The sequence below is a fragment of the Capricornis sumatraensis genome, chromosome 10, assembly GCF_032405125.1.
Source record: "Capricornis sumatraensis isolate serow.1 chromosome 10, serow.2, whole genome shotgun sequence".
NCBI lineage: Eukaryota > Metazoa > Chordata > Mammalia > Artiodactyla > Bovidae > Capricornis > Capricornis sumatraensis.
This window is the reverse complement of record NC_091078.1, coordinates 40,351,088-40,378,043: the sequence shown is the minus strand read 5'-3', so window position 1 is coordinate 40,378,043 and position 26,956 is coordinate 40,351,088. Positions and strand designations below refer to the sequence as shown.

Sequence of the window (26,956 nt, the reverse complement as noted above, 5' to 3'; positions counted from 1 at the left end):
GTGTAGACTATTATTAGGCCTGTTTCTGCAGATTAGGAAATGGAAGCTTAGAAAGGTTAAGTTATTTGAAGGTCACGCAGCTAGAAATGGCAGAACTGAGGTGTCAACTCAGTTTCCTACCAATCTCTGTGTAAGAACATCTTGACACATCTTTATCACTGTATCAGGATTGCATCAGTATGCTATTTTAAAGCATATAAGGTATTTTGCGCTTGCTTTTCACTGAAGTTTTGGTTTTATATAGCAAGCTGCTGGTGCTGCTAAGTTGCTTCCGTTGTGTCCAACTGTGTGCAACCCCACAGACGGCAGCCCACCAGGCTCCCCCGTCCCTGGGATTCTCCAGGCAAGAACACTGGAGTGGGTTGCCATTTCCTTCTCCAATGCATGACAGTGAAAAGTGAAAGTGAAGTCGCTCAGTCATGTCTGACTCTTAGTGACCCCAGGGACTGCAGCCTACCAGGCTCCTCCATCCATGGGATTTTCCAGGCAAGAGTACTGGAGTGGGGTGCCATTGCCTTCTCCCTTATACAGCAAGAAGTAAGTCAATAACTAAATAATAAAGCAAGTAAATTAATAAAAATGTAAACATTAATTAAAATGAAGTATTTTAAAAGCATGAAGCCTGGTGTTAGAGAACGGGTCGGGTCGGGTAACTGTGGGCGCAACCCTAGTAGACCTGTCAGCCAGACTCCACCGTGTGTTGTAAGTGTGGTGCCTGAATTGGTTCCACCGTCCTTCTGAAGAAGGTGGCTCAGACTAAGAGCCCTGGCAGTACCTGTACTGGATCTCCAACAGGACGCAGATGACCTGTGCCGGTGTCGCTAGAATGAATTCTTGGCAAATTCTCTCAGCAAGCTTCTGGCTATTAGCCCCAAGGTCTGCAGCAAATTGATGGGAAGATCTTGCCATGGACACTCCCAGAGACTTGGGGCCGCTCCCCATGACACCTGGGCCCTCATCTCCTCCAAGTACGTGTTGCTGCCCGAGAGGGGTGCCCTGTGATCAGCACTGACCTCCGCTGGTGTAGCATAAAAAGTGTGTTCAAAGAGCTTTCAAAATAACAAGCTTGTTGAAATAGCGTTTCCACTTAAAACTGAGTCTTATAGAAATGGCTCACTTGGAAAATGAACTGTAGGGCCGTAGAAATGTGAACGTATATTGCGAGCTAGGGACTGGTGGCTCAGTGACAAAGAATCCACCTGCCAATGCGGGAGGCGTGGGTTCAGTCCCTGGGTTGGGATGATCCCCTGGAGAATCCCATGGTCAGAGGAGCCTTGAGGGATAGGGCTCATGGGGTCACAAAGAGTCGGACACAACTGAGCGACTAAACAACAGCAACAAGAGGAAAAGAGTGTCTTTAAAGAACTTCCGTTTAAGTTTTGGGGCTTCTCAGGTGGTGCCCGTGGTAAAGAATCCTGCTGCCCATGCAGGAGATGAAAGAGACCCAGCTTCAATCTCTGGGTTGGGAAGATGCCCTGGAGTAGGAAATGGTAACCCACTCTAATATTCTTGCTTGAAAAATTCCATGGACAGAGGAGCCTTTGGGGCTATCGTCCATGGGGCCACAGAGAGTCGGACACGACTGAGCGACTTAGCACACTCTGTAATCTAGGCCAGAGCCTCCGGAACGTCCTCTCATGGCACACATAGTAAAGGATGTGTGTGTGCAAAGTTGTGTCCGTTTGTTCAACCCTGTGGACTGTAGCCTGCCAGGCTCCTCTGTCCATAGGGTTCTCTGGGCAAGAATACTGGAGTGGGTCGCCATTTCCTCCTCCAGCGGATCTTTCCGATGCAGGGATTGAGCCCGCGTCTCTTGTCTCCTGAATTGGCAGGCGGGTTCTTTACCACTGTGGCCCCTGGGAAGCCCTGATAGTAAAGGGTAGTATTTGCGTTGCACAGTAGGGTCAGCAGGTGGCGCTCGTGGCTGGAGGTGGCTGCCTGGGATCTCCGGGGCCGCAGAGCCCAGCTACTACCAGGAGGCAGAGGGGATCACCGTCCTTCCCACCTGTCAAGGACCAATAAGAGGGAATCTCTGACTGATATATTTTTAACTCCAGTCCTTGCATTTCTAAAAAAAATAGCTTTATGGGAAACTTTCCAGTTCTTGAGGGTTTGATTATGAGGATAAGTTCTTGGTTGATGGGATTCCAATTTCTGCAGCTTATTTTCTTTGAAGAAAAAATGTCTGGCAGTGATCACTGTGTATGCCTTCTCTTAGGAGATTAAATGTCTTTGAAAAAAATAATAGGAGCCATCCTCTGAGCTGAAGTGGATCTCTGCTCATCTGTAGCACGACAGAGTTTGAGCATCACTTCGGTGACTTGGTAACTGTGAGTGAGTCTCTCTTGATGAACAGTGTCTAAGGAAACATTCTCAAAATCAACACTTGGGCACTGATCTTTTTCAACTGGTTGTACAGAACTCATCAGAATTAGGTCTTCTCCTAAGTGATCATCATGGTGTTAGAAATAATTCGTGTGAGGTATGGGCTTCCCAGGTGGTGCAGTGGTAAAGAACCTACCTGCCAACGCAGGAGTTGTAAGATGCAGATTCGATCCCTGGGTTGGGAAGATCCCCTGGAGTAGGAAATGACAACACACTCCAGTATTCTTGCCTGGAGAATCCCATGGACAGAGGAGCCTGGCGGGTTACAGTCCCTGGGGTCACAAAGGGTCAGACACGACTGGCTGAACAAGCGCAGGATGAGGCATCCTCCTGTGTGATGGCCACAGTGACGATCATCATATAAATACATGGACTGCAACCTCTGAGACCTAGAAGAATGAAAGCTAAGGGGGCTGCCTTTTCAATAAAAAGACAGGAGATACTTAAAAAACGTCAACCTAGAGATGAAGAGTGCTGACCTAGAGCATGTGACCTTTCTGTTACGTCACTGAGGCGACCATGGGCTGGGGGTGGGGCCAGGGACCCTGGGTTGTCTATTGTGAGTCGTATGTTTCTTTATTTCTCTCTCATCCTTTTGGGTTTCCAGCCGAGATGATCCAACAAAGGTTAGAAGCCCTGGAGAAGGAGAGAAGCAGCCTGCACTTTCAGCTTCCTTCTCAACAGCCCGCCCTCAGCGGCCTCCTTGGCCACCTGGGGGCCCAGGCCCAGGCGTCCCTGCGCTGGGCAGCTCAGCGGTAAGTGCTCTCCCAGGGTCCTCTTCCCTTCTCCCCACTCCCGAGTGAGGAAGAACACGTAGGAGTCAAGCCCAGGAGACCCTCCCTTCTGTTGGTTGGGCGGGGGTGGGGGTGGAGTGGTGTTCCTTCCAGAGGGCGAGACCTCTGTGGGTCACACGCCCCGAGAAGCCCTTCTGATCAGTGGCAGGAGGGCCCCTTAATCTGCACGGGCCCGGCTGGGCGCTAAGCTCCCCGGGAGAGCCCACCTCCTGAGCAGGTGGGGTGGATTTCCTCTGGTCAAGGGCAGCTGTAAGATCGCAGGAGATCCCCTCTGACTGAGGGATGAAAATGCATCCTCCTCCTGACTCCACCTCTAGGCATCTTCCGCTGTTTCCTCTACCCAAGGGTCTCCCAGGACCAGGACTAGATGGAGCGCAGCTGCTATTTCTAATTCGGTGGATCTCAGGCCCGCCTGCCCGTCTGAGTCACCTGGAGAGTTTTTGAATGTCCAGCTCCTACCATAGAGCAGCTAAGTCTGGCTGTCTGGGGCTGGGTCCCAGGTGTTGGCCTGTTGGAATGTCTGTAAGCGGTTGTTCTCTGTCTGCTGGTGACCTCTCTTCGGGTTTTAAAGACTTGGGCAGAAGGGGTGGTGATGAATGTGATTAGCCGAGTCACAGCACAGGTCTGCTTCTGCTCGGGTACAGACATGGCCACGGCAATTACATTTTATTTCCAGCTTCCGCTTGGCTCTGCACTCAGTTACTGAGTGCAGTTTCAAGCCTGCGTGACCTAGTTCTCACTCACGTTCGGTTGATCTTAGCGGCTCCCTACAGCCTGCCTTGCAGTGAGGCTGGTTGTTTTCTCGCTTGCTTGTCCTGCAGTTTTGCAGGAAGCATAGAGCAGTGTGTGTGGTTGCTGGTAGCTGCTTCCTTATACATCCTTGTTGAGTGAACTTCTACCTCTTAAGGGACAGGTGGACCTCACCTCCTGTTTTTATTTTTATTTTCGTCTGCCATTGAGGTATCAGCTTGTTTCCTGTCCCTTTCTCACACGGGACTGTCACAACCTGACTTTCTACTTAATTCTTTCTTTCTTTTGATCCTTGGGGTTGTTTCTGGTCCTGCGCCCCAGTCATGGGCCATTTGTAGCATCTGCCAATGTATTGTGTTTCTATTCATTTAAAAAACACTTGTGTAAGAGTTACTGAGTGTGTTAAAAAGTAACTCAGTTTTTAAATTTCCTTTGTGATAAAATGAACATAGCATAAAATTTACTATTGCAACCATTTGTGAGTATACAGCTTAGTGGCATTAAGTACATTCTACTATCCATCTCCAGAACTTCTTCATCTTCTCAAACTGAAACCCTGTCCTCATTAAACACTGACACCCTATCCTCTTTCACTGTTGGTAGGAATGTAAATTGGTGCAGCCACTGTGGAAAATAGCGTGGAGGCTCCTTAAAAAGCTGAAGCTGGAGCTAAGCTAATTGCAGGTAGGATCCTGCAGTCCCACTCCTGGGCATATATCTGAAGAAAACTCTAATTCAAAAAGATACAAGCACCCAGTTCATAGCAGCACTGTTTACAATGGCCAAGACAGGGAGGCAGCCTAAGTGTCCATCAACAGATGAGTGGGTAAAGAAGCTGGGGTGTATACATACACACAGTGAAATACTACTCAGCCATGAAAAGGAATGGAATGATGCCATATAAGCAACATTAATGGGCCTGGAGAGTGTCGTACCAAGTGAAGTAAGTCAGATAAAGGCAGAGGATGACAAATATCATCTAGTATCACTTATATGTGGAATCTAATATATGATGCAAATGAACGTATTTCCAAAACAGAAATAGACTCACAGACTTAGAAGACACACTTACAGTTACCAAAGGGGAAGGTGGGGAGAGGGATAAATGAGGAGTCTGGGATTCACAGATACACACCACTATATATAAAATAAACAACAAGGCCCTACACAGGGAACTATATTAAATATCTTATAATGAACTATAATGGAAAAGAATATGAAAAAGAATCTCTATCTATATATATCTGAATCACTTTGCTATACACCAGATACTAACACAGCAACTGAATCACTTCGCTGTACATCGGAAACTAACATAGCATTGTAAATAAACTATACTTCAATTAAAAAAACCCTCTCACTCCATTGTCCCCTCTCCCCTAGCTCCTGGCAACCACCATTCTGCTTTCTGTCTCTGTGAGTTTGACTAGTTTGGGTACCTCACATAGTTGGAATCATGCGGTATTCGTCCTTCTGTGATGGCTTATTTCACGTAGCCAAGGTTCGTGTATGTTGTGGCAGGTGTCAGAATTTCCTTCCTTTTGGAGGTTGAATCATGTTCCATTGCATCATGTACCATAGTTTGCCTATCTATTCATCTTTTGATGAACAGGAAGTAATTTACTGAATCCTCAAGACAATTGTAGGGGGTAGTGGAGTTTGTATATTGCTATCAATACAGAGACCTACACCGTCATCTGCATCAGTGTCTGTACTTAGAGCTGAGGAGACCAGGCACAGGAGGGCTTTGGGGGCCTGTGCCAGACCCCCGTGTGTGTGTACGGAGCCCGGGCACAAGCCTGGCATTCGGCTTGAGGCCCAGTTGGGAACTCGCTCCCTGTGGGTTCTAAGTCGGAGCTGGGCCCTGCTCTCCAGTGATCATCTCTTTATCTGCACAGGACGTGGATGGAGAGCGTTGCTTGGCTGTGGTCTCAGAATCTAAAATATGCTACAGATGAACTTATTTCCAACACAGAAACAGACGCACCGGTTAGAAGACAAACTTAAGGCTATTAATGGGGAAGGTGGGGAGAGGGATATGTTAGGAGTCTGGGATTAGCAGAAACACACTGCTATGTATAGAATAGGTAAGCAACAATGTCCTAATACATAGTGCAGGGAATTATATTCGATATCTTGTAATGAACCATAATGGAAAAGAATATGAAAAAGAATATATACGTGTATATATATAAATATTTATCAGAGGCACTTTGCTCTACACCAGAAACTAACACAGCATCCGAGTCACTTTGCTGTACACCAGAAACTAACAAAGCATTGTAAATAAACTATACTTCAATTAAAAAAAACCTCACTAACTCCATTGTCCCCTATGAGTATCTCATAGGGCACTGTGAACTAAAAGGCAATGCCCTACATTATCAGGTTATATCACCTGGCATTTCTCATATGTAATTGTTTGTGACCCATAAAGATAGCATATTCATGTCACTCAACTTAATATGTCCTTTACAAAAAGATGTATATTATAGTGAAGTCGCTCAGTCGTGTCCAACTCTTTGCGACCCCATGGACTGTAGCCACCATGCTCCTCCGTCCATGGGATTTTCCAGGCAAGAGTACTGGAGTGGGTTCCCTTCTCCAGAGGATCTTCCTGACCCAGGGATCGAACCCAGGTCTCCTACATTGTAAGCAGATGCTTTACCGTCTGAGCCACCAGGGAAGTCCAAAATGATATTATTAACCATTTGTGAAGCTCATAGAAACCCTGGCGTACCTTGTTAACCCTGTTGCCTTTGCTCAGTGAACTACCTGGATGCTGTGTTTTTAGTTCCTGTTCACTTTTGGAGCCCACTGGGATTCGATTTCTATCTCTAGCGTTACCACCTGGCAAGGAGGAGGTCCACAGTGCCTTGAAGAACCTTGGACTAGAGTTCTGGAAACCTGAGTCCGATCCTGTCTTTTCCACTAATAAGCTCTGTGTGACCTGATGTGGTTTCCCACCTTCTCCACACTTCACTCCCCTCATCAGAAAAGGGGGGAGGGGTTAATTAGATCACTGTTTCCCAAATCAGTTATTTAAGTATTATCTTGGCTTTTCTTGTGCTCAATCCACCTGTCCTATTGTTAGAAGATAATGCCTCAAAATCAACTCCTTTCTTATCTTTTTCTATTGCTGCTGCTGCTGCTGCTAAGTCGCTTCAGTTGTGTCCGACTCTGTGCGACCCCGTAGACGGCAGCCCACCAGGCTCCCCTGTCCCTGGGATTCTCCAGGCAAGAACACTGGAGTGGGTTGCCATTGCCTTCTCCAATGCATGAAAGTGGAAAGTGAAAGTGAAGTCACTCAGTCGTGTCTGACTCTTAGCGACCCCATGGACTGCAGCCCACCAGGCTCCTCCATCCATGGGATTTTCCAGCAAGAGTACTGGAGTGGGGTGCCATTGCCTTCTCCGTTTTCTATTGCATGTTAACAAATTACATAGTCATTAATAGTTTAAGAAATTGTGTCTCAAGTGTGCCGACTGCACGTGCAGCCTGTGACATTTGTCAGCGGCAGGATTATCTGGACCTGGCAGGTTTTCTCTGAACCAGGGGCTTTGGCTGCAGTTCTCACAGAGGCCACCAGGGGGATGTGCCCTCCGGCTGGAGCTTGCGCAGCCACAGGCCAGGGGCTCTCTGAGCCCAGGGGGAAGAGAATGCTTTCCAATTATTTCCTGAAGAAATAAAACAGTGGTATTGACATGGAAAAATTTCAATACTGATTAGTAACACAAATAAGTGCCTCTTCACCTTGTTGAGATCAAGGATTTCCTAGAGGAGCTAATGAAAACGATGGGTTTCTTTCATCACAAAACCACATATGTACAAATGTATGGACGGTTGCATACAGACATTTGCGTGCAGATCTTCTCAGCTTATTCCTCTCTGGGAGGAGGAGCTTCGGGTCTCTAGTTAAGAAGATTTGAATAAGATCTGAGGAAATGTACCCAAGTACACCCAGCTACTTCATATCTTAATTTTCCCTGTTTAATTCAACTTTTTAAAAAGGTATGTTTAATTCCCTGAGCTTTTCGTCCTGAGTCACACTCTGTTTGTCCAGCTCCTTCCAGAATCCCAGAGAGTGTTAGCTGTCACCGCAGGGGTTAACTGGGCTCCTCTAAAGCAGATAGGGTACTCAGATGGTTTAGCATCTGTCTCTTTCTGGCTTTGGTTCCGCACCGCTCTGTACTATAACTGGTTCACTGGGGTGTCTCTGCTCAGCAGGGGTACAAACGCATCGTGGTTTGCCTATTCTCTGCTCTGCTGTGCTCTGTTGAACACATCTTTCCCATTTCTCTGTGGTATCTTGGGCAGATCATAACAGATGTCCGGGGCATTTTCAGTTACTGATGCTCATCCTGTCAGTCCAGTTTGAAATGCCAGTTGTATGTCCAGTTCAAGTCTTTCCTTGTCCAGTGGAATCCTCTCTTTGTGGGCCATCACTGCTCCCCTGGCCAACACAGACTTTCACACCCCCATGAACGCGAGCCTGCATGTTCCCTCTTGGGGAACTCAGATGTGGGGTCCCCAGAGGCCACTGCAGCGCCTCCCTGATCTTGACGTGAATGCAGTCTCTCCACTCCATGGGGGCAATCACTGCTTTTTACATGTCACCCAGCCTGGTGGCTCAGAGGTTAAAGCTTCTGCCTCCAATGCCGGAGACTTGGGTTCGATCCCTGGGTTGGGAAGATCCCCTGGAGAAGGAAAAGGCAACCCACTCCAGTACTCTTGCCTGGAGAATCCCATGGACGGAGGAGCCTGGTGGGCTACAGTCCACGGGGTCGCAAAGAGTCGGACACGACTGAGCGACTTCACTTTCACTTTTAGCCTCTTCCTGTGAGCCCCCTTGCCCAGTAGGCACACTGGTTGGGCAAATCCCTTTTCGTGTCCACTTGATTCCTGGGAGGCTCTCATGTACTGTCACGCTGAGTGGTGGTCTTGCAGCGGCTGGGGTGAGGGTGCGGGTGTGGTTCCCAGTGCTCTGCCACAGTTCTCCCGTTCCTTCATCCCTGCTTGACAGGCAGCCACTGAACTGTTGTAATCCCCCTGTAGCTGTGGTAACACCCCACTGAAGCAGTTATATTATGGAGCGGCGCGGAACCAAAGGTAGAGAGAGAGAGATGCCATCCCTGCTCACAAAGTTGGTGTGTGGGTGGGCCTTGCGGCAGAGACACAATGCCCAGAGTCCCAGCCCCTCAGCCGTGCCCACCGTTCCCTCTCCAGCTGTGGACGCCTTCGTGCCCAGTGACTGCTCTGCACCTCAGCACCCAGCAGGCTTCTCCGTCATGGGGCTGTCTCTGAAGCCTGTGAGGAAGGGGCGTGACTACTGCCCCTGAAGGCAGCCCTTAGCCCCAGGGTGGGAGCTGGCGGCTTAATGCCCTTGCTGCCCCACCCCCAGGGGGATGGCTCTGAGGAGCATTCCACACATTTTCCCCAGAAGGTTCCTAGTTGGTTGGTGCTCCAGTGGCCTGGGTGGTGATCAGCTCAGTAGCTCACTGTTCACAGACTTTTCCTCCTTCTCACTCCTTCACTCTAATTCCTTGAGAATTGTGTCTCCTAAAACCAGCCGAACTCAGCTCCTCGTCTGGGACTTGGCTCTGAAGAGGAAGAGAGGCAGATGGAGGTTCATGTGGGAGATACAGACCTCGGCCTCCGTTACGGGGCGCTCCCAGCTGGAGGAGAGGGTCTGGTCGAGTGGCTTTTCTTTCACCTGATCTCAGTGGGAGAGTTTGCTGCCTCCCGTGTGGGGCTGGAGGTGGGGCTGGGGAGCATCCCTCATCAAGGCTCCATCTCCTGCGTGACCAGCAGGTGTGTGTGTGTGGAGGGTGCTGGGGTGGAAGGTGGTGATGCTGTGTGCAGCCTGGGGTGGGCACCTCCCCTCATGTTCCCAGCTGAGGGTAGAGGGCTTCAGGCCTGTGTCCTTCAATGTTTGCTTCTAATTCTGGAGCAACCAGAAACTTCCACCTGAATATCCTCTCACTGCAATGATAGGAAGAGAGCAGAGAGGCATCTATTCTTGCTGTATTCATCTAGTCCAAAGAAGGTTGTATTTTCCTTTCTCCTAAGACAGAGGTTTGGTCTACTGTGCACATATAACTGATAATTTTCTCATTAATACTTTGCATTTCTCTGACTGCAGCCTATGTGTTTTCCCATGGGACCTCCACCAATGCGTACATGAAAACTGGTCATATTTACAACTTCACCTCTGTGTGTGTGTGTGTGTGTGTGTGTGTGTGTGTGTGCGTGTGTGTAAAATGTCCTTTATCAAAGACCTTTTACCAATAAATAACTTAAAATACAAGTAAACAAAGTACAACAGAAGTTTAAAAGCAAAGATATGCAGAGGTTTTCCAATGTGGCTTATCAAGGCCCAATATTTCCTGCTCACATCTCTTCTTTCTGATGGGAACGGAAGAGATGAATGTTATGTAGCTTCTGGTGTTTCTGGACTGAGTCCTTTTCCCTCTGACCAGGTCTCTGTCTCTCCCCTTTGAAAAATGATTCTTTATTTCCACTTAAGTGTCATGTTGGGGCCATAGCATTCAGTGACCATCAGCTCTAAGTTCACAGTCTGGAATGGAGATATACCGCTAGAGGCTAGGAAATAACTCACATAGACACATTCTATGCAAGATGCAAAATGAGGTGGCATAAAATGATCACTCTTCCCAACACGCCAGGAGACATTTCAGAACCCTAATCACAGCTCGGGCCAAATGAGGATTAGCATGGCCTGTACCCCCGAGAGGACCCACCTCCAACCCCTCGTCATCATGAGGAGATAAGCGAGGAAGGAAAAGAGGAGAAAAGCCAGTTGATGGGAATCACAGAAGACTTCCTGAAATTTGTTTTAAAATCAGTGGATTATAAATAAAAGCTTCCAAATACAGACCTTCCATCCTCTCGGCTCCAACTTACCTGAAGTCTGTCTGAAGCCTGTTTTATTGGACTTGGTTCCTATAAACCCAAGTGGACGTCCATGTGCCCTCCTGCAGGGCTGTCATCTCTATGTTTCAGTTCAGTCCAGTTGCTCAGTCGTGTCCAACTCTTTGCGAGCCCATGAATCGCAGCACGCCAGGCCTCCCTGTCCATCACCAACTCCCGGAGTTCACTCATACTCACGTCCATCGAGTCAGTGATGCCATCCAGCCATCTCATCCTCTGTCGTCCTCTTCTCCTGCCCCCAATCCCTCCCAGCATCACAGTCTTTTCCAATTTAGAAACCAATAATGCCCACTTTCCTAAGGGGTATGAATTTTACTCCGCTCTCCTTACTTTTAGACCCCAATCAGATATATAAGGCAGAACTGTAAAGCTGCCTGCATCGTCTCTGACAGTTTTGCAATGTTTGATTGTGCCATCAGAGTGGCCTCTGTCATTTATGGACATTGTTGGCCGAGGAACCTATTTCCAGATTTAAAGCACGCTTCAGTGACTGGCCCAAACCACTTCCTTATCACCATTTTCCCAGCATGGGGGAGATGGAAACATATACGTCAGACGACATAAATTTGATAGCATAGTGACAGATACAAGCAGCAGTTGGCAAAGGTGTTCAGAAAGTCTTGCTCAAGTCTTGTTTTTGGAAGTGGTCATTGGAGCTGAAGTTTTCCTCACTGTGGAAATGAGAGCATCAGTTTTGGTTCTTTGCTCAATTAAAACTATGATTCCATGGGGCTTCCGAGATGGCTCAGTGGTAAAGAATCCTGCCAATGCAGGAGACACGGGTTCGATCCCTGATCTGGGAAGATCCCACATGCCACGTGGCAACAAAGAACGTGCGTTACAACTACTGAGCCTGCGCTCTGGAGCCCAGGAGCTGCAACTGCTGAGTCCATGAGCCTCAGCTGCTGAAGTCTGGGCACCTAGAGCTGGGGCTCCGCAACAAGAGAAGCCGCCACAGCAAGAAGCCCGCACACTGCAGCCAGAGAAAGGCCCTCACGGCAACCAAGACCCAGGTCAGCCAAAAATAAGTGAATAGTTACATTAAAAAGCCTCTATGATTCCAGCAGTGGCAACAAAGCAGCATCGTGTGACTGTCATTTCTGCCTAGAAACAGACCCTCTGCGTTACACGTACAACTATATAAACCACACAGTTGCCATGAGCTGTTCTGGCACCAGGTGTCCTAGCAGGTAGAATGCCTGGGCTCCCCTCGGCCCTGTCACTCTGGACATTCCTGAAGGTGGTCCTTTGATCAAAGGCAGTGCATTGGAAGGCTTCATCCTTTGCTCAATATTACTGAACTCTGCACTCACGAAAGTCAGGTGGCAGATGTTTTCCCTGGGATGAAGAACGCTCTCCTGTGTAATTTGGAGCTATGCTGTTTTCAGGGGTGTAGGAGCTTATTTTACCAATGGCTTTTTTATCCTTCTTTAAGTGATTAGTGGAAAAGACAAAAGTAGAAAGGCCAGGGATTAGCCAGCACTGGGCAGCTGAGGGCCTGAAACTCAGGGCTGATGGTGGGTTCCTAGATACCCCGATTCCCTGTGGGCAGTGAGTGCTGTGCTAACATTGCAACCCACATGTTTTTAATTCTTGCCCCTGAGGGGTTTGCTCATTTTCCATACTGATTAGTTTATAGCAGCACAGCTAATTTGCAGTGACATTCGGGATTACACATTAAGGTTTATTAGAATAAAGGAAACAACACTGTGGAATGTTGTAGCAGGGGAGCCTGGCTCTGAGTGCTGGAGAGCTGAGATGCAAACCCATCCCTGGCTTCATTACTGAACTGCCATGTGTCCTGGGGCACAGCCGTCTGTGCCCAGCCTTCTTCACCCAGAGTCAAAATCTGAGAGACGTAAAGAAGAGTTTGGGTGAATCACAAGGGTTTTCTTAAGGATTAAGTAATGAATGTGATTAACGATAGATGGGAGAATTCCCACTCACTCACCTGTCGCTCCCCCGCAGCACATTTTCAATTCTGTGTTGATTTCCTCCAATAACTCCTGTCCCAACCCAGATGGCATCTATTTAGGAAATTCAGGAAACTCGTAATACTTGCATAAGCAGAGCAAATTGAGAAATAAATTAGTGTGAAGCAATGATCTCATGCAATAGAAAGCTGAATATAAATGGCTTTTGGATTTTTCTAGGCCAGGGATTCATGAAGTCACTCAGTAAATATTTGTGAAGTCCTACCCAGTGCTGGACCCTGGAGATAACAGCACGGGATGGGCTGAGGTTCACCCTTCCGAGCGAGAGGCTGGGTGGACAGGCCAAGACCCTGGGGTCCAGGGGAGGAAGTGGGTTTCACTCACACAATCGCTGATGTGGTTTCCTTCCAGGGACCCCCTCTTCTGACACCTGGAAAGGTTGTCAGAAACGCCTCTTCTTTACTCTTCATTAAAAAGGACAGTGTGTCCACTGGATGTGAGCACAGCGTTCCCTCTCCTGATGCACACATTGATGTGGGCCAGGAGCGGGTGCAGCCAGCTCCCTGAGGACAGAGAACAGATGTCCCAGGGAGAGGGCAGAGTCTGCACACTGTAGACACTCAATGGTTGTTTGCTGAATAGATTTGTTCCCTGTAATCCGCTGTACAGGGAAGGTATCAACATCAGGATTACCACCATCATCCTCATTTTGTAAATGAGGGAGGTGAGCTTCAGGGAGGTTTGGTAGGGTTAGGGTGAGTAACTTCAAGGACACACGGCTAGAAAAGGGTGGCATTGGGTCTTCTCGCCCCTGTGCAGTAAAGCCAGTCTACTGACACCTAGTGGTGGTGGAGGAAAATGCAGTGTTTATTGCAGGCACCAAGCAAGGAGTCGAGGCAGCTAGAGCTTGAAAGGTCCCTGAACTTGCTAAAGACTTTGAAAGGTTTTTTTTTTTTTATTTTTTATTTTTTAGCTGGTAATTATGTTTATTTTTTTTTCCTTTTGACCATTTTATTTTTTTATTTTTATTTTTTTTAATTTTAAAATCTTTAATTCTTACATGTGTTCCCAAACATGAAACCCCCTCCCACCTCCCTCCCCATAACATCTCTGTGGGTCATCCCCATGCACCAGCCCCAAGCATGCTATATCCTGCGTCAGACATAGACTGGTGATTCAATTCTTACATGATAGTATACATGATAGAATGCCATTCTCCCAAATCATCCCACCCTCTCCCTCTCCCTCTGAGTCCAAAAGTCCGTTATACACAGCTGTGTCTTTTTTCCTGTCTTGCATACAGGGTCGTCATTGCCATCTTTCTAAATTCCATATATATGTGTTAATATACTGTATTGGTGTTTTTGTTTCTGGCTTACTTCACTCTGTATAATCGGCTGCAGTTTCATCCATCTCATCAGAACTGATTCAAATGAATTCTTTTTAACAGCTGAGTAATACTCCATTGTGTATATGTACCACAGCTTTCTTATCCATTCATCTGCTGATGGACATCTAGGTTGTTTCCATGTCCTGGCTATTATAAACAGTGCTGCGATGAACATTGGGGTACATGTGTCTCTTTCAATTCTGGTTTCCTCGGTGTGTATGCCCAGCAATGGGATTGCTGGGTCATAAGGTAGTTCTATTTTCAATTTTTAAAGGAATCTCCACACTGTTCTCCATAGTGGCTGTACTAGTTTGCATTCCCACCAACAGTGTAGGAGAGTTCCCTTTTCTCCACACCCTCTCCAGCATTTATTGCTTGCAGATTTTTGGATCGCAGCCATTCTGACTGGTGTGAAGTGGTACCTCATTGTGGTTTTGATTTGCATTTCTCTGATAATGAGTGATGTTGAGCATCTTTTCATGTGTTTGTTAGCCATCCGTATGTCTTCTCTGGAGAAATGTCTATTTAGTTCCTTGGCCCATTTTTTGATTGGGTCATTTATTTTTCTGGAATTGAGCTTCAGGAGTTGCTTGTATATTTTTGAGATTAGTTGTTTGTCAGTTGCTTCATTTGCTATTATTTTCTCCCATTCAGAAGGCTGTCTTTTCACCTTGCTTATATTTTCCTTTGTTGTGCAGAAGCTTTTAATTTTAATTAGATCCCATTTGTTTATTTTTGCTTTTATTTCCAGAATTCTGGGAGGTGGATCATAGAGGATCCTGCTGTGATTTATGTCTGAGAGTGTTTTGCCTATGTCCTCCTCTAGGAGTTTTATAGTTTCTGGTCTTACATTTAGATCTTTAATCCATTTTGAGTTTATTTTTGTGTGCGGTGTTAGAAAGTGATCTAGTTTCATTCTTTTACAAGTGGTTGACCAGTTTTCCCAGCACCACTTGTTAAAGAGATTGTCTTTACTCCATTGTATATTCTTGCCTCCTTTGTCAAAGATAAGGTGTCCATATGTGTGTGGATTTATCTCTGGGCTTTCTATTTTGTTCCATTGATCTATATGTCTGTCTTTGTGCCAGTACCATACTGTCTTGATGACTGTGGCTTTGTAGTAGAGCCTGAAGTCAGGCAAGTTGATTCCTCCAGTTCCATTCTTCTTTCTCAAGATTGCTTTGGCAATTCGAGGATTTTTGTATTTCCATACAAATCTTGAAATTATTTGTTCTAGTTCTGTGAAAAATATGGCTGGTAGCTTGATAGGGATTACATTGAATTTGTAAATTGCTTTGGGTAGTATACTCATTGTCACTATATTGATTCTTCTGATCCATGAACATGGTATATTTCTCCATCTATTAGTGTCCTCTTTGATTTCTTTCATCAGTGTTTTATAATTTTCTATATATAGGTCTTTAGTTTCTTTGGGTAGATATATTCCTAAGTATTTTATTCTTTTTGTTGCAATGGTGAATGGAATTGTTTCCTTAATTTCTTTTTCTACTTTCTCATTATTAGTGTATAGGAATGCAAGGGATTTCTGTGTGTTGATTTTATATCCTGCAACTTTACTATATTGATTGATTAGCTCTAGTAATTTTCTGGTGGAGTCTTTAGGGTTTTCCATGTAGAGGATCATGTCATCTGCAAACCTTGAGAGTTTTACTTCTTCTTTTCCAATTTGGATTCCTTTTCTGCTCTGATTGCTGTGGCCAAAACTTCCAGAACTATGTTGAATAGTAGCGGTGAAAGTGGACACCCTTGTCTTGTTCCTGACTTTAGGGGAAATGCTCTCAATTTTTCACCATTGAGGATAATGTTTGCTGTGGGTTTGTCATATATAGCTTTTATTATGTTGAGATATGTTCCTTCTATTCCTGCTTTCTGGAGAGTTTTTATCATAAATGGATGTTGAATTTTGTCAAAGGCCTTCTCTGCATCTATTGAGATAATCATATGGTTTTTATTTTTCAATTTGTTAATGTGGTGAATTACATTGATTGATTTGCGGATATTGAAGAATCCTTGCATCCCTGGGATAAAGCCCACTTGGTCATGGTGTATGATCTTTTTAATGTGTTGTTGGATTCTGATTGCTAGAATTTTGTTGAGGATTTTTGCGTCTATGTTCATCAGTGATATTGGCCTGTAGTTTTCTTTTTTTGTGACATCTTTGTCAGGTTTTGGTATTAGGGTGATGGTGGCCTCATAGAATGAGTTTGGAAGTTTACCTTCCTCTGCAATTTTCTGGAAGAGTTTGAGTAGGATAGGTGTTAGCTCTTCTTGAAATTTTTGGTAGAATTCAGCTGTGAAGCCGTCTGGACCTGGGCTTTTGTTTGCTGGAAGATTTCTGATTACAGTTTCAATTTCTGTGCTTGTGATGGGTCTGTTAAGATTTTCTATTTCTTCCTGGTTCAGTTTTGGAAAATTGTACTTTTCTAAGAATTTGTCTATTTCTTCCACGTTGTCCATTTTATTGGCATACAACTGCTGATAGTAGTCTCTTATGATCCTTTGTATTTCTGTGTTGTCTGTTGTGATGTCTCCATTTTCATTTCTAATTTTATTGATTTGATTTTTCTCTCTTTGCTTCTTGATGAGTCTGGCTAGTGGTTTTTCAATTTTATTTATCCTTTCAAAGAACCAGCTTTTGGCCTTGTTGATTTTTGCTATGTTCTCTTTTGTTTCTTTAGCATTTATTTCTGCCCTAATTTTTAAGATTTCTTTCTTTCTACTAACTCTGGGGTTCTCCAATTCTTCCTTTTCTAGTTGCTTTAGGTATAGAGTTAGGTTATTTATTTGACTTTTTTCTTGTTTCTTGAGGTATGCCTATATTGCTATGAACTTTCCTCTTAGCACTGCTTTTATAGTGTCCCACAGGTTTTGGGTTGTTGTGTTTTCATTTTCATTAGTTTCTATGCATATTTTGATTTCTTTTTTGATTTCTTCTGTGATTTGTTGGTTATTCAGAAGTGTGTTGTTCAACCTCCATATGTTGGAATTTTTAGTAGTTTTTCTCCTGTAATTGAGATCTAATCTTAATGCATTATGGTCAGAAAAGATGCTTGGAATGATTTTGATTTTTTTTGAATTTATCAAGTTTAGATTTATGGCCCAGGATGTGATCTATCCTGGAGAAGGTTCCATGAGCACTTGAAAAAAAGGTGAAATTCATTGTTTTGGGGTGAAATGTCCTATAGATATCAATTAGGTCTAATTGATCTAATGTATCATTTAAAGTTTACATTTCTTTGTTAATTTTCTGTTTAGTTGATCTGTCCATAGGTGTGAGTGGGGTAAGTCTCCCACTATTATTGTGTTATTGTTGATTTCCCCTTTCATACTTGTTAGCATTTGTCTTACATATTGCGGTGCTCCTATATTGGGTGCATATATATTTATAATTGTTGTATCTTCTTCTTGGATTGATCCTTTGATCATTATGTAGTGGCCTTCTTTGTCTCTTTTCACAGCCTTTGTTTTAAAGTCTATTTTATCAGATATGAGTATTGCCACTCCTGCTTTCTTTTGGTCTCTATTTGCATGGTATATCTTTTTCCAGCCCTTCACTTTCAGTCTGTATGTGTCCCTTGTTTTGAGGTGGGTCTCTTGTAAGCAGCATATAGAGGGGTCTTGTTTTTGTATCCATTCGGCCGGTCTTTGCCTTTTGGTTGGGGCGTTCAACCCATTTACGTTTAAGGTAATTATTGATAAGTATGATCCAGTTACCATTTACTTTATTGTTTTGGGTTCGGGTTTATACACCCTTTTCGTGTTTCCCGTCTAGAGAATATCCTTTAGAATTTGTTGTAGAGCTGGTTTGGTGGTGCTGAATTCTCTTAGCTTTTGCTTGTCTGTAAAGCTTTTGATTTCTCCTTCGTATTGAATGAGATCCTTGCTGGGTACAGTAATCTGGGCTGTAGGTTATTGTCTTTCATCACTTTAAGTATGTCTTGCCATTCCCTCCTGGCCTGAAGAGTTTCTATCGAAAGATCAGCTGTTATCCTTATGGGAATCCCCTTGTGTGTTATTTGTTGTTTTTCCCTTGCTGCTTTTAATATTTGCTCTTTGTGTTTGACCTTTGTTAATTTAATTAATATGTGTCTTGGGGTGTTTCGCCTTGGGTTTATCCTATTTGGAACTCTCTGTGTTTCTTGGACTTGGGTGATTATTTCCTTCCCCATTTTAGGGAAGTTTTCAACTATTATCTCCTCAAGGATTTTCTCATGATCTTTCTTTCTGTCTTCTTCTTCTGGGACTCCTATAATTCGAATGTTGGTGCGTTTCATATTGTCCTGGAGGTCTCTGAGATTGTCCTCATTTCTTTTAATTCGTTTTTCTTGTTTCCTCTCTGATTCATTTATTTCTACCATTCTATCTTCTATTTCACTAATCCTATCTTCTGCCTCCGTTATTCTACTATTTGTTGCCTCCAGAGTGTTTCTGATCTCATTTATTGCGTTATTCATTATATTTTGACTCTTTTTTATTTCTTCTAGGTCCTTGTTAAACCTTTCTTGCATCTTCTCAATCCTTGTCTCTAGGCTATTTATCTGTGATTCCATTTTGATTTCAAGATTTTGGATCATTTTCACTATCAATATTCGGAATTCCTTCTCAGGTAGATTCCCTACTTCTTCCTCTTTTGTTTGGTTTGGTGGGCATCTCTCCTGTTCCTTTACCTGCTGAGTATTCCTCTGTCTCTTCATCTTGGTTATATTGCTGTGTTTGGGGTGGTCTTTTTATATTCTGGTAATTTGTGGAGTTCTCTTTATTATGGAGCTTCCTCACTGTGGGTGGGGTTCTATCAGTGGCTTGTCAAGGTTTCCTGGTTAGGGAGGCTTGTGTTGGAGTTCTGGTGGGTGGAGCTGGGTTTCTTCTCTCTGGAGTGCAGTGGAGTGACCAGTAATGGGTTATGAGACATCAAAGGTTTTGGAATAATTTTGAGCTGCCTGTATATTGAAGCTCAGGGGAGTGTTCCTGTGTTGCTGGAGAATTTGAGTGGTATGTCTTGTTTTGGAACTTGTTGGCCCTTGGGTGGAGCTTGGTTTCAGTGTAGGTATGAAGGCATTTGATGAGCTCCTATTGCTTAATGTTCCCTGAATTCAAGAGTTCTCTAATGTTTTCAGGCTTTGGATTTAAGCCTCCTGCTTCTGGTCTTCAGTTTTGTTTTTACAGTAGCCTCTAGACTTCTCCATCTATACAGCACTGATGATAAAACATCTAGGTTAAAGATGAAAAGTTTCTCCACATTGAGGGACACTCAGAGAGGTTCACTGAGTTACAAGGAGAAGAGAAGATGGAGGGGGTAGTTAGAGGTAACTGGAATGAGATGTGGTGAGATCAAAAGAGGAGAGAGCAAGCTAGCCAGTAGTCACTGCCTTATGTGCGCTCTATAGTCTGGACCGCTCAGAGGTATTTACAGAGTTATATGGGGAAGAGGAGAGGGAGGAAGTAGACAGAGGTGACCAGGAGGATAAGAGAGAGGAATGAGAAGGAGAGAGACAAATCCTGCCAGTAACCAGTTCCTTAAGTGTTCTCCACCGTCTGGAACACACAGAGATTCACAGAGTTGGATAGAGAAGAGATGGGGGAGAAAAGAGACAGAGGCCACCTGGTGGAGAAAAAGGAGAGTCCAAAGGAGGAGAGAGTGGTCAAGCCAGTAATCTCGCTCTCAGGTAAACTTGGGTAGTGAAGTTTGGGTTTTTAAATGTACAAAATTGACAACAAAAACCTAAGAGCAAAGAGTAAAAATCTAGAGTAGAGGTTGGATTTTCAAAAATACAATATTAAAGAAAAGAAGCAGAAGGAAAAAGGAGGAAAGAAAGAAAGAAAGAAAAAACAAGAATTATTAAAACAAACAAACAAAAAAACAAAAAACAAACAAACAAAAAAAAAACTACCAACAACCATCCAAAGGCTATATATGGTGTTTGCCTTAAAAAAAAAAAAGTCTTTTTTTTTAAAATAGTAATAATAGGTTATAGTAATAAAAATTAGAGGAGAAATAGAAGACTTAACAGTTAAAAAAAAGTTAGAAAAAAAAAGAAAAAAAAAAAAGGAATGATTTTAAAAATAGTAAAAATATATCTGGCCCTTCTCTGATGTTTTGGGCTATGTGGGATCACTTCCAAGGTGGTTCCCTCTGTTTAACTTCTTCCGTTTGCTGGTTTTTTAGGCTCACTAGTTCAGTCACGCTGTGGGGAGGGGGGATGCTGCAAACAAATAGCACTGTCGTGTGCACACAGTGTCTCAGCCCTGCTTGACCTGTCCCTTCTCGCGTCGCACAAACTGCTCCAGCTCTACGATGCTCAGCCAGGAACCGTCTGGGGCCGGCCCTAGGCTGCGTGCACTTCCCCGGTCCAAGCCGCTCAGGTTCGGCGCTCAGGCAGCCCTCAGAGGCACAGATTCGGCTGAGACTGCACTTTGTGCCCTTCCCAGGTCCGAGTAGCTCAGGAGTTTGGCGAGCGCGATTGCCGCGACTTGTCACCTTTTCTGCCGCTGCTGCTCAGCTTTCTGGGTGGACCGCTGGCGTCCCCCGTGAGGCAGATGGTGACTGTCCAGCACCCCCAGAAGTCTTAGCAAAGAAGCCCGCTTGCAGTTAGGTAAGTAAAGTCTCTCCGGGTCTGCAATTGCCCCTTTCCAGTCCTTACGGCTCTGGCTGCCTGTCCCCGGCGGGGGATGGTCTGCAGCCGGCTTTTTCTGTTCCGTCCTTTGTTCTGTGCTCGGTCCTGGTGGTGTCTTATGTTCGAGCTTTTCGTGCGGTAGCTATCCCACAGTCTGGTTTGCTAGCCCAAGTTAGATCGTTCTGGTTGCGCGTGGGGCGTTCCTGCCCGATTCTTACAAAGCACTGCAGCGCGCGCCTCCCGCGCGTCCCTGCCCTGCCCCCACTTCCTAGTGGTGGATGCAGGCGTCTGTGCTGCTTTTCCGCTGGGGGAGTTACTGTTGGGCTTGTAATCTCTTGGTTTTAATTATTTCTTTATTTTTCCCTTCCTGTTTTGTTGCCCTCTGTGTTTCCAAGGCTCGCCACAGACTCGGCAGGGAGAGTGTTTCCTGGTGTTTGGAAACCTCTCTTCTTAAAATTCCCTTCCCTGGACGGGCTTCCCTTCCCGGGACGGAGCTCCCTCCCCACCTCCTTTGTCTCCTTTTTCGTCTTTTATATTTTTTCCTACCTGTTTTTGAAGACAATGGTCTGCTTTTCTGGTTGCCTGATGTCCTCTGCCAGCCTACAGAAGTTGTTTTGTGGAGTTTGCTCAGCGTTGAAATGTTCTTTTGAGGAATTTGTGAGGGAGAAAGTGGTCTTCCCGTCCTATTCCTCCGCCATCTTTATGCTCTTCTCCTGAAAGGTTTTTAAAGACAGAGTGAGGAAGGGGGAGTTATGGGTTGTGTGATCAGCTCATGGACATTCTTCTTATTGGTTGGTGGTGAGGTGGTCAGGAGTCAACATCATCAGCCTTCTGGGGTCTACATGCTTGTGGGCATCATACAGTTAACTTCTTCCACCTGATGGAGGCTTCAGTATCTGCAGAATATCTCAAAGGACATGGCTAAGAGATTAACTATAGCTCTGGAAGAGGAACTAAAGTTTCTTGACTTAGTTTAGTGGCTAAGCTATTATTATTTTGCTTGACTGTTTTTCTTTCTTTCTGCATTTTTTTTCCAGTTGAATTTATTCTTTGACTAAAGCTTTTCCTACAGATAAGTGGTAGGTGAAGGACATGGCAGGGGGAGTCCTGTTCTGGAAAGGCCCCCATTGGGCCCCCAGAGCAAGTTGTTGAAGTCTCTCTGATGCTCTGTTTCCTTGTTGGCAAAGCTGATAACACTTGGTGTACAGTAAATTCTCAATTCATACTGAATTATTTTGTTATTACCAGTTAAATTTTTTCATTACTACTACCACCATTGTATTTTGCCTTTACACAGATGAAACAGAGAGTAGCAAGTCTTAAAATAAGCTTCTAAATTGCGTGGTATGTTGCAATAAGTAAGCAGCTTTCAAGATTATTCAGAGTCTGAATCTGTGTCAGGCCCAGAAAGGCAAGCAAGGCTCCCTTTTCTGAGGCTGCTGGTTTTTAACTTAGGAAAGCCTAGATGACATATTTTCTACCGCTGTCTCTAAGAATATCAGGGTTGCCTCACTGCAGGGCTTGGCTGGCCTCCTTGTTTTGTAAGGGCCACGTTAAGATGCAGGAAGTGGGAGCACGGCTTCTGCCTTTCCACTTCTGCAGTCTGTCTAAGCCTTGGCAGGAATGTTTGTCCATGGCTTTGGTTTATCCATCACCTCTGCTCTGTGCAGAAACCATGTCTTGTTTATTGCTGTGTCTGTGGCTCCCAGCAAAGTTCATGGCACATAGTAAATGGGCTTAAGAATAGTTCTTCTTTTTCTGAATGAATGAATGAGTACATCAAATTGATAGGAGTGAAAAGAAATGGACAAAATAACCACACATATTTGGATTAGCTACTCACTTTCTTTCCTAAGGAATATGGGGGTTGTGTGATCCTGCATGAATGTACAAATCAGAACACACACCTCTCCCACTTCAGTGTGAGGGACCCTGAGGTCAACATGGCAGCCACGCTCAGGGTGTGTGGAAGGAAGTCCCAGTGAAGAGCGGACAGGGTGGTTCATGCCTCACACCCATCAGCGGGACCTGCTTCTCTGCCAGGAAGACACCCTTGATTGTTAATGTATGGATAGGATTTATTTCTGATGTATACATATCTCTTTTGCCCAAGACCTGGAACCGGTTGGATATGTTAGAATGTTTAATGATACAACTACTTGTGTCTGTGGTAGAAGACATTTTTATTATCTTATTGTTTTTCTTTCATTTTATTGTTTGTATTTTATAGTTATAAAAAATAATATATGCTCATTATAGAAAAATTAGAAAATAAAAGATTGGCCAAAAGAAGTAATTCCATCACACAGAGGTAAAAGCTGATAACATTTTGGCAGATATTTTCTCATCTTTTACTTAATATATGTTATTGTTAGAATAGTTGTTCCATGCTATATGGATTACCAAATACCTGCTTTAGAAAATAGCTATAAATAGTGAACATTTTCCATGCAATTTAATCTTCTTTGGTGACCTAATTTTAGTGGCTGCAGAGCCCTCCTCAGGGTGGATGTACCATGGTTTACTGCTCTGGTCCTAACTCAGGGTCACAGTTGCAATGTTTTTGGTTTGGGCTACTAAGGAGTGTGGTATTTTTTCTGTAGCTATTCTTTATGCGTACCTATGATTACTGTTGTTGTTGTTTAGTTGCTAAGTTGTCTCTGTCTTTTGTGACCCCATGGACTCTAGCCCACCAGGCTCCTCTGTCCATGGGATTTTCTGGGCAAGAATCCTAGAGTGGGCTGCCTTTTCCAGGCGATCTTCCTGACCCAGGGATTGAACCTGAGTCTCCTGCATGGCAAGCAGATAATTATTTACATATTCAATTCAGTTCAGTCACTCAGTTGTGTCCGACTCTTTGCGACCCCATGAACTGCAGCACGCCAGGCTTTCCTGTCCATCACCCACTCCCAAAGCTTGTTCAAACTCATGTCCATTGAGTCGGTGATACCATCCAACCATCTCATCCTCTATTGTCCCCTTCTGCTCCTGCCTTCAATCTTTCCCAGCATCAGGGTCTTTTCCAATGAGTCAGTTTTTCTTATCAGGTGGCCACAGTATTGTGGTTTCAGCTTCAGCATCAGTTCTTCCAATGAATATTCAGGACTGGTTTCCTTTAGGATGGACTGGTTGGATCTGCTTGCCATCCAGGGGACTCTCAAGAGTCTTCTCCGACACCACAGTTCAAAAGCACCAATTCTTTGGCACTCAGCTTTCTTTAGAGTCCAATTCTCACATCCATACATGACTACTGGAAAAACCATAGCTTTGACTAGACAGATCTTTGTTGGTAAAGTAACATCTATGCTCTTAGTATGCTGTCTAGGTTGGTCATAGGTTTTCTTCCAAGGAGCAAGTGTCTTTTAATTTCATGGCTCCAGTCACCATGTCTGCAGTGATTTTGGAGCCCAAGAAAATAAAGTCTGTCACTGTTTCCATTGTTTCCCCATCTATTTGCCATGAAGTGATAGGACCAAATGCCATGATCTTAGTTTTCTGAATGTTGAGTTTTAAGCCAACTTTTTAACTTTCCTCCTTCACTTTCATCAGGAGGTTCTTTAGTTCTTCTTCACTTTCTGCCATAAGGACGGTCAGAACCCCATGAATAGTATGAAAAGGCAATTTACATATGATTAATTTTTAAAACCTGGACAAGAGGATCCAAAGGCATGTTTTGGATCTAATTTTTATTCCCTGTGCTCACCAAGGAATTATGGTTTCTGAAAGCTTTTGTCAGTTGTTATATGAAAAATGATATTTTATGTTGTTTGAATTTGTTTGAATGGTTTTAAAACCATTTTTGATGATAAACCATCATAATTTCTCTTTTTTTGAGTTTCTGATAGATGTACTCATCTTTTTCTTCTTCTGTTGCTAGCACGCTTGACATTAGCAATATTTCCTTTTCCCCAACTTGTTGTTTGCCTTTTAACTGTAGTCAACGGTGCTTTCACAGACACTATTTCCTTGGATTGTTGGCATAGTTTTGCTTAGGGTAGACTTTTTCCCCATCCTACTGCGTTCAGTTAGGAATTGATTTGTCATCCTTTGATGAGAAACACCTGCAAGGTTTCTGCAAGGCCAGCTCACCCGCGTAAGGTGGCAGCCTGAGCCACATCTTCACCAGTGTTGCTTCAACCAAATATGCCAACTCCTGTGAGCATAGGAGAAAGAGCCAAACAGATTTTAAGTGTTTTTTTGATAGTCTTCTAGCACACTTTTTCTGAGAAGCTCTGATCCAAACATCTTCAAATCAGCCATCCGTCTCTGTCATGTCCACAGCCAAGATCTGCCCCAGAATTTGGCTCTGGATGGGTCCAGGCAGGGCTGTCCAATGATGTATAATGCAAACCACATGCATGATTTTAAATAATATGGTAGCCACAGTAAGATTTTTTATTTAGTTTTGGCTGTGCTGGGTCTTTGTTGCTGGACTTTCTAGTTGCAGTGAGCAGAGGCTACTCTCTACTTGCCGTGCAGGGGCTTCTCATTGCCTGACTTCTCTGGTTGCAAAGCATGGGCTCTGGGTGTGTGGGCTTCAGTAGTTGCAGCACGTGGGCTCAGTACTGGTGGCTCACAGGCTCTAGAGGGCGGGCTTAGTTGCCCCTTGGCATGTGGGATCTTCCTGGAGCAGGGATCGAACCCATGTCCCCTAAACTGGCAGGCAGATTCTTAGCCACTTTACCTCCAGGAAAGTCCCTACTCTCCATATTTTTTAAAGGTAAGAAAAAAAAAAGTGAAATTAATTTAAGAAATACATTTCATTAAACCAGTGTATCAAAAATGTTGTCATCCCAACATGTAATGAATGTGAAAATATCATTAATGAGATACTTGGCATTCTTTGTTTTCATACTAAGTGTTTACAATCTGATGTGTATTTTACAGTTTCAGTACAGATAGCTACACGCATAGTTATGGAGCCGGACAGTGCCCAGTCCAATAAAGCAAGGTGACTCTAGGCAACCGCTAAAGCCCCAACAGATTATCATTCAAACAAACACATACACTAGGGACCTCTTCCCCATGACCCTTCTAAGGACGAGGGCAGCTGGGGGTCACTTTGTGTGTCTTCTTTGCATTAACATTCATGTAGATCTGAAGATTTCAGGTCATTCATATCTGTGCCTATATATATGTGTGTGTGTGTGTTTTAAGAGCTGGCAGTGACGACCCCCAAGCCCGTCTGAGAATGGATCTAAAGACGTTGGAAGCCGCTGCTCAGGACAGTTTGCGAGTGTCCATCACCAGGCGAGACTGGCTTCTCCGAGAAAAGCAGCAGCTACAGGTGAGCAGGTGAAGACTCTTTATGAAGCAAGACAGCATTTTTCTAACACATGTGAGCCAAATGCAGCAAAGTGGGTCTTTGCTTGGATGCAGTCCTTAGAGAGTTGGCAGTGCACCCAGGAGCCACGAGGCAGAGCGAGGGGTGGAGACGGCTGGAGGGCTTGTTGGAGTCTCTTTACAAACAAGGGGTTGGAAGTTCAGCAGTGTTTGTGCTTGTTTTTGCTAGTACTTTACCTTTTGAATATGCTTTCCTTGTGTGCCAGGCCAATTTGTCACCTCTTATCATTTTGTCCTTGAGAAGTTTCTTTCGAAAGGCAGAAAAAAAAAAAATCTGAGCTGAGGCAATCCTTTATGGAAACTGCTATCAGATTGGGCTGTGGGTAGCGACTGTCGGGAGGCAGAGCCGTGAGTGGGGACTGGGCAAGGTGGGTGGAACTGGGAAAGACTGGGAATGACTGGGCTTCGTGGGAGCTCTGGGTTGTCCCGGAGCAGTGGAGGCAAGTTGGCTGAGAATCATGGGGGGCTGGAAATCTTGGTGCAACTCTGAGTTATAGACAGAAGGTGACCAGGGCCTCTGGAAGTTGACAGGGCCCCCCAGAAGCAAGCAGCCTTGAAGTTCTGTCCACACCTTCCAAAGCCTAGAGGACTTGAAGCCTGACTGGGGAGCAGTGAGGGAACACGGACTTCTGGAAAATGTAGAGCTCTTTAACACGTGTGTCCACAGTGTGGCTTAGCCGCTAAGGCCGAGTGACCTTAGACAAGTGAATGGGTCGTGAAGAGGTTACTGGAAACCCCAACCTCCCATGCAGAGTCTTCTTGTTATGAGTTCACCCT

General features: G+C 44.7%; 1 protein-coding gene across 1 annotated transcript in view; it reads left to right on the top strand.

The window, feature by feature from the left end:
• Nucleotides 1-26,956, top strand: part of DISC1 (DISC1 scaffold protein) — a 362,163-nt gene that overhangs the window by 55,778 nt on the left and 279,429 nt on the right. The window contains exons 4-5 of the mRNA XM_068983084.1: nucleotides 2,993-3,140; nucleotides 25,994-26,123. Coding sequence (XP_068839185.1) covers nucleotides 2,993-3,140; nucleotides 25,994-26,123 — 278 coding nt within the window. The remainder of the gene's footprint in view (nucleotides 1-2,992; nucleotides 3,141-25,993; nucleotides 26,124-26,956) is intronic.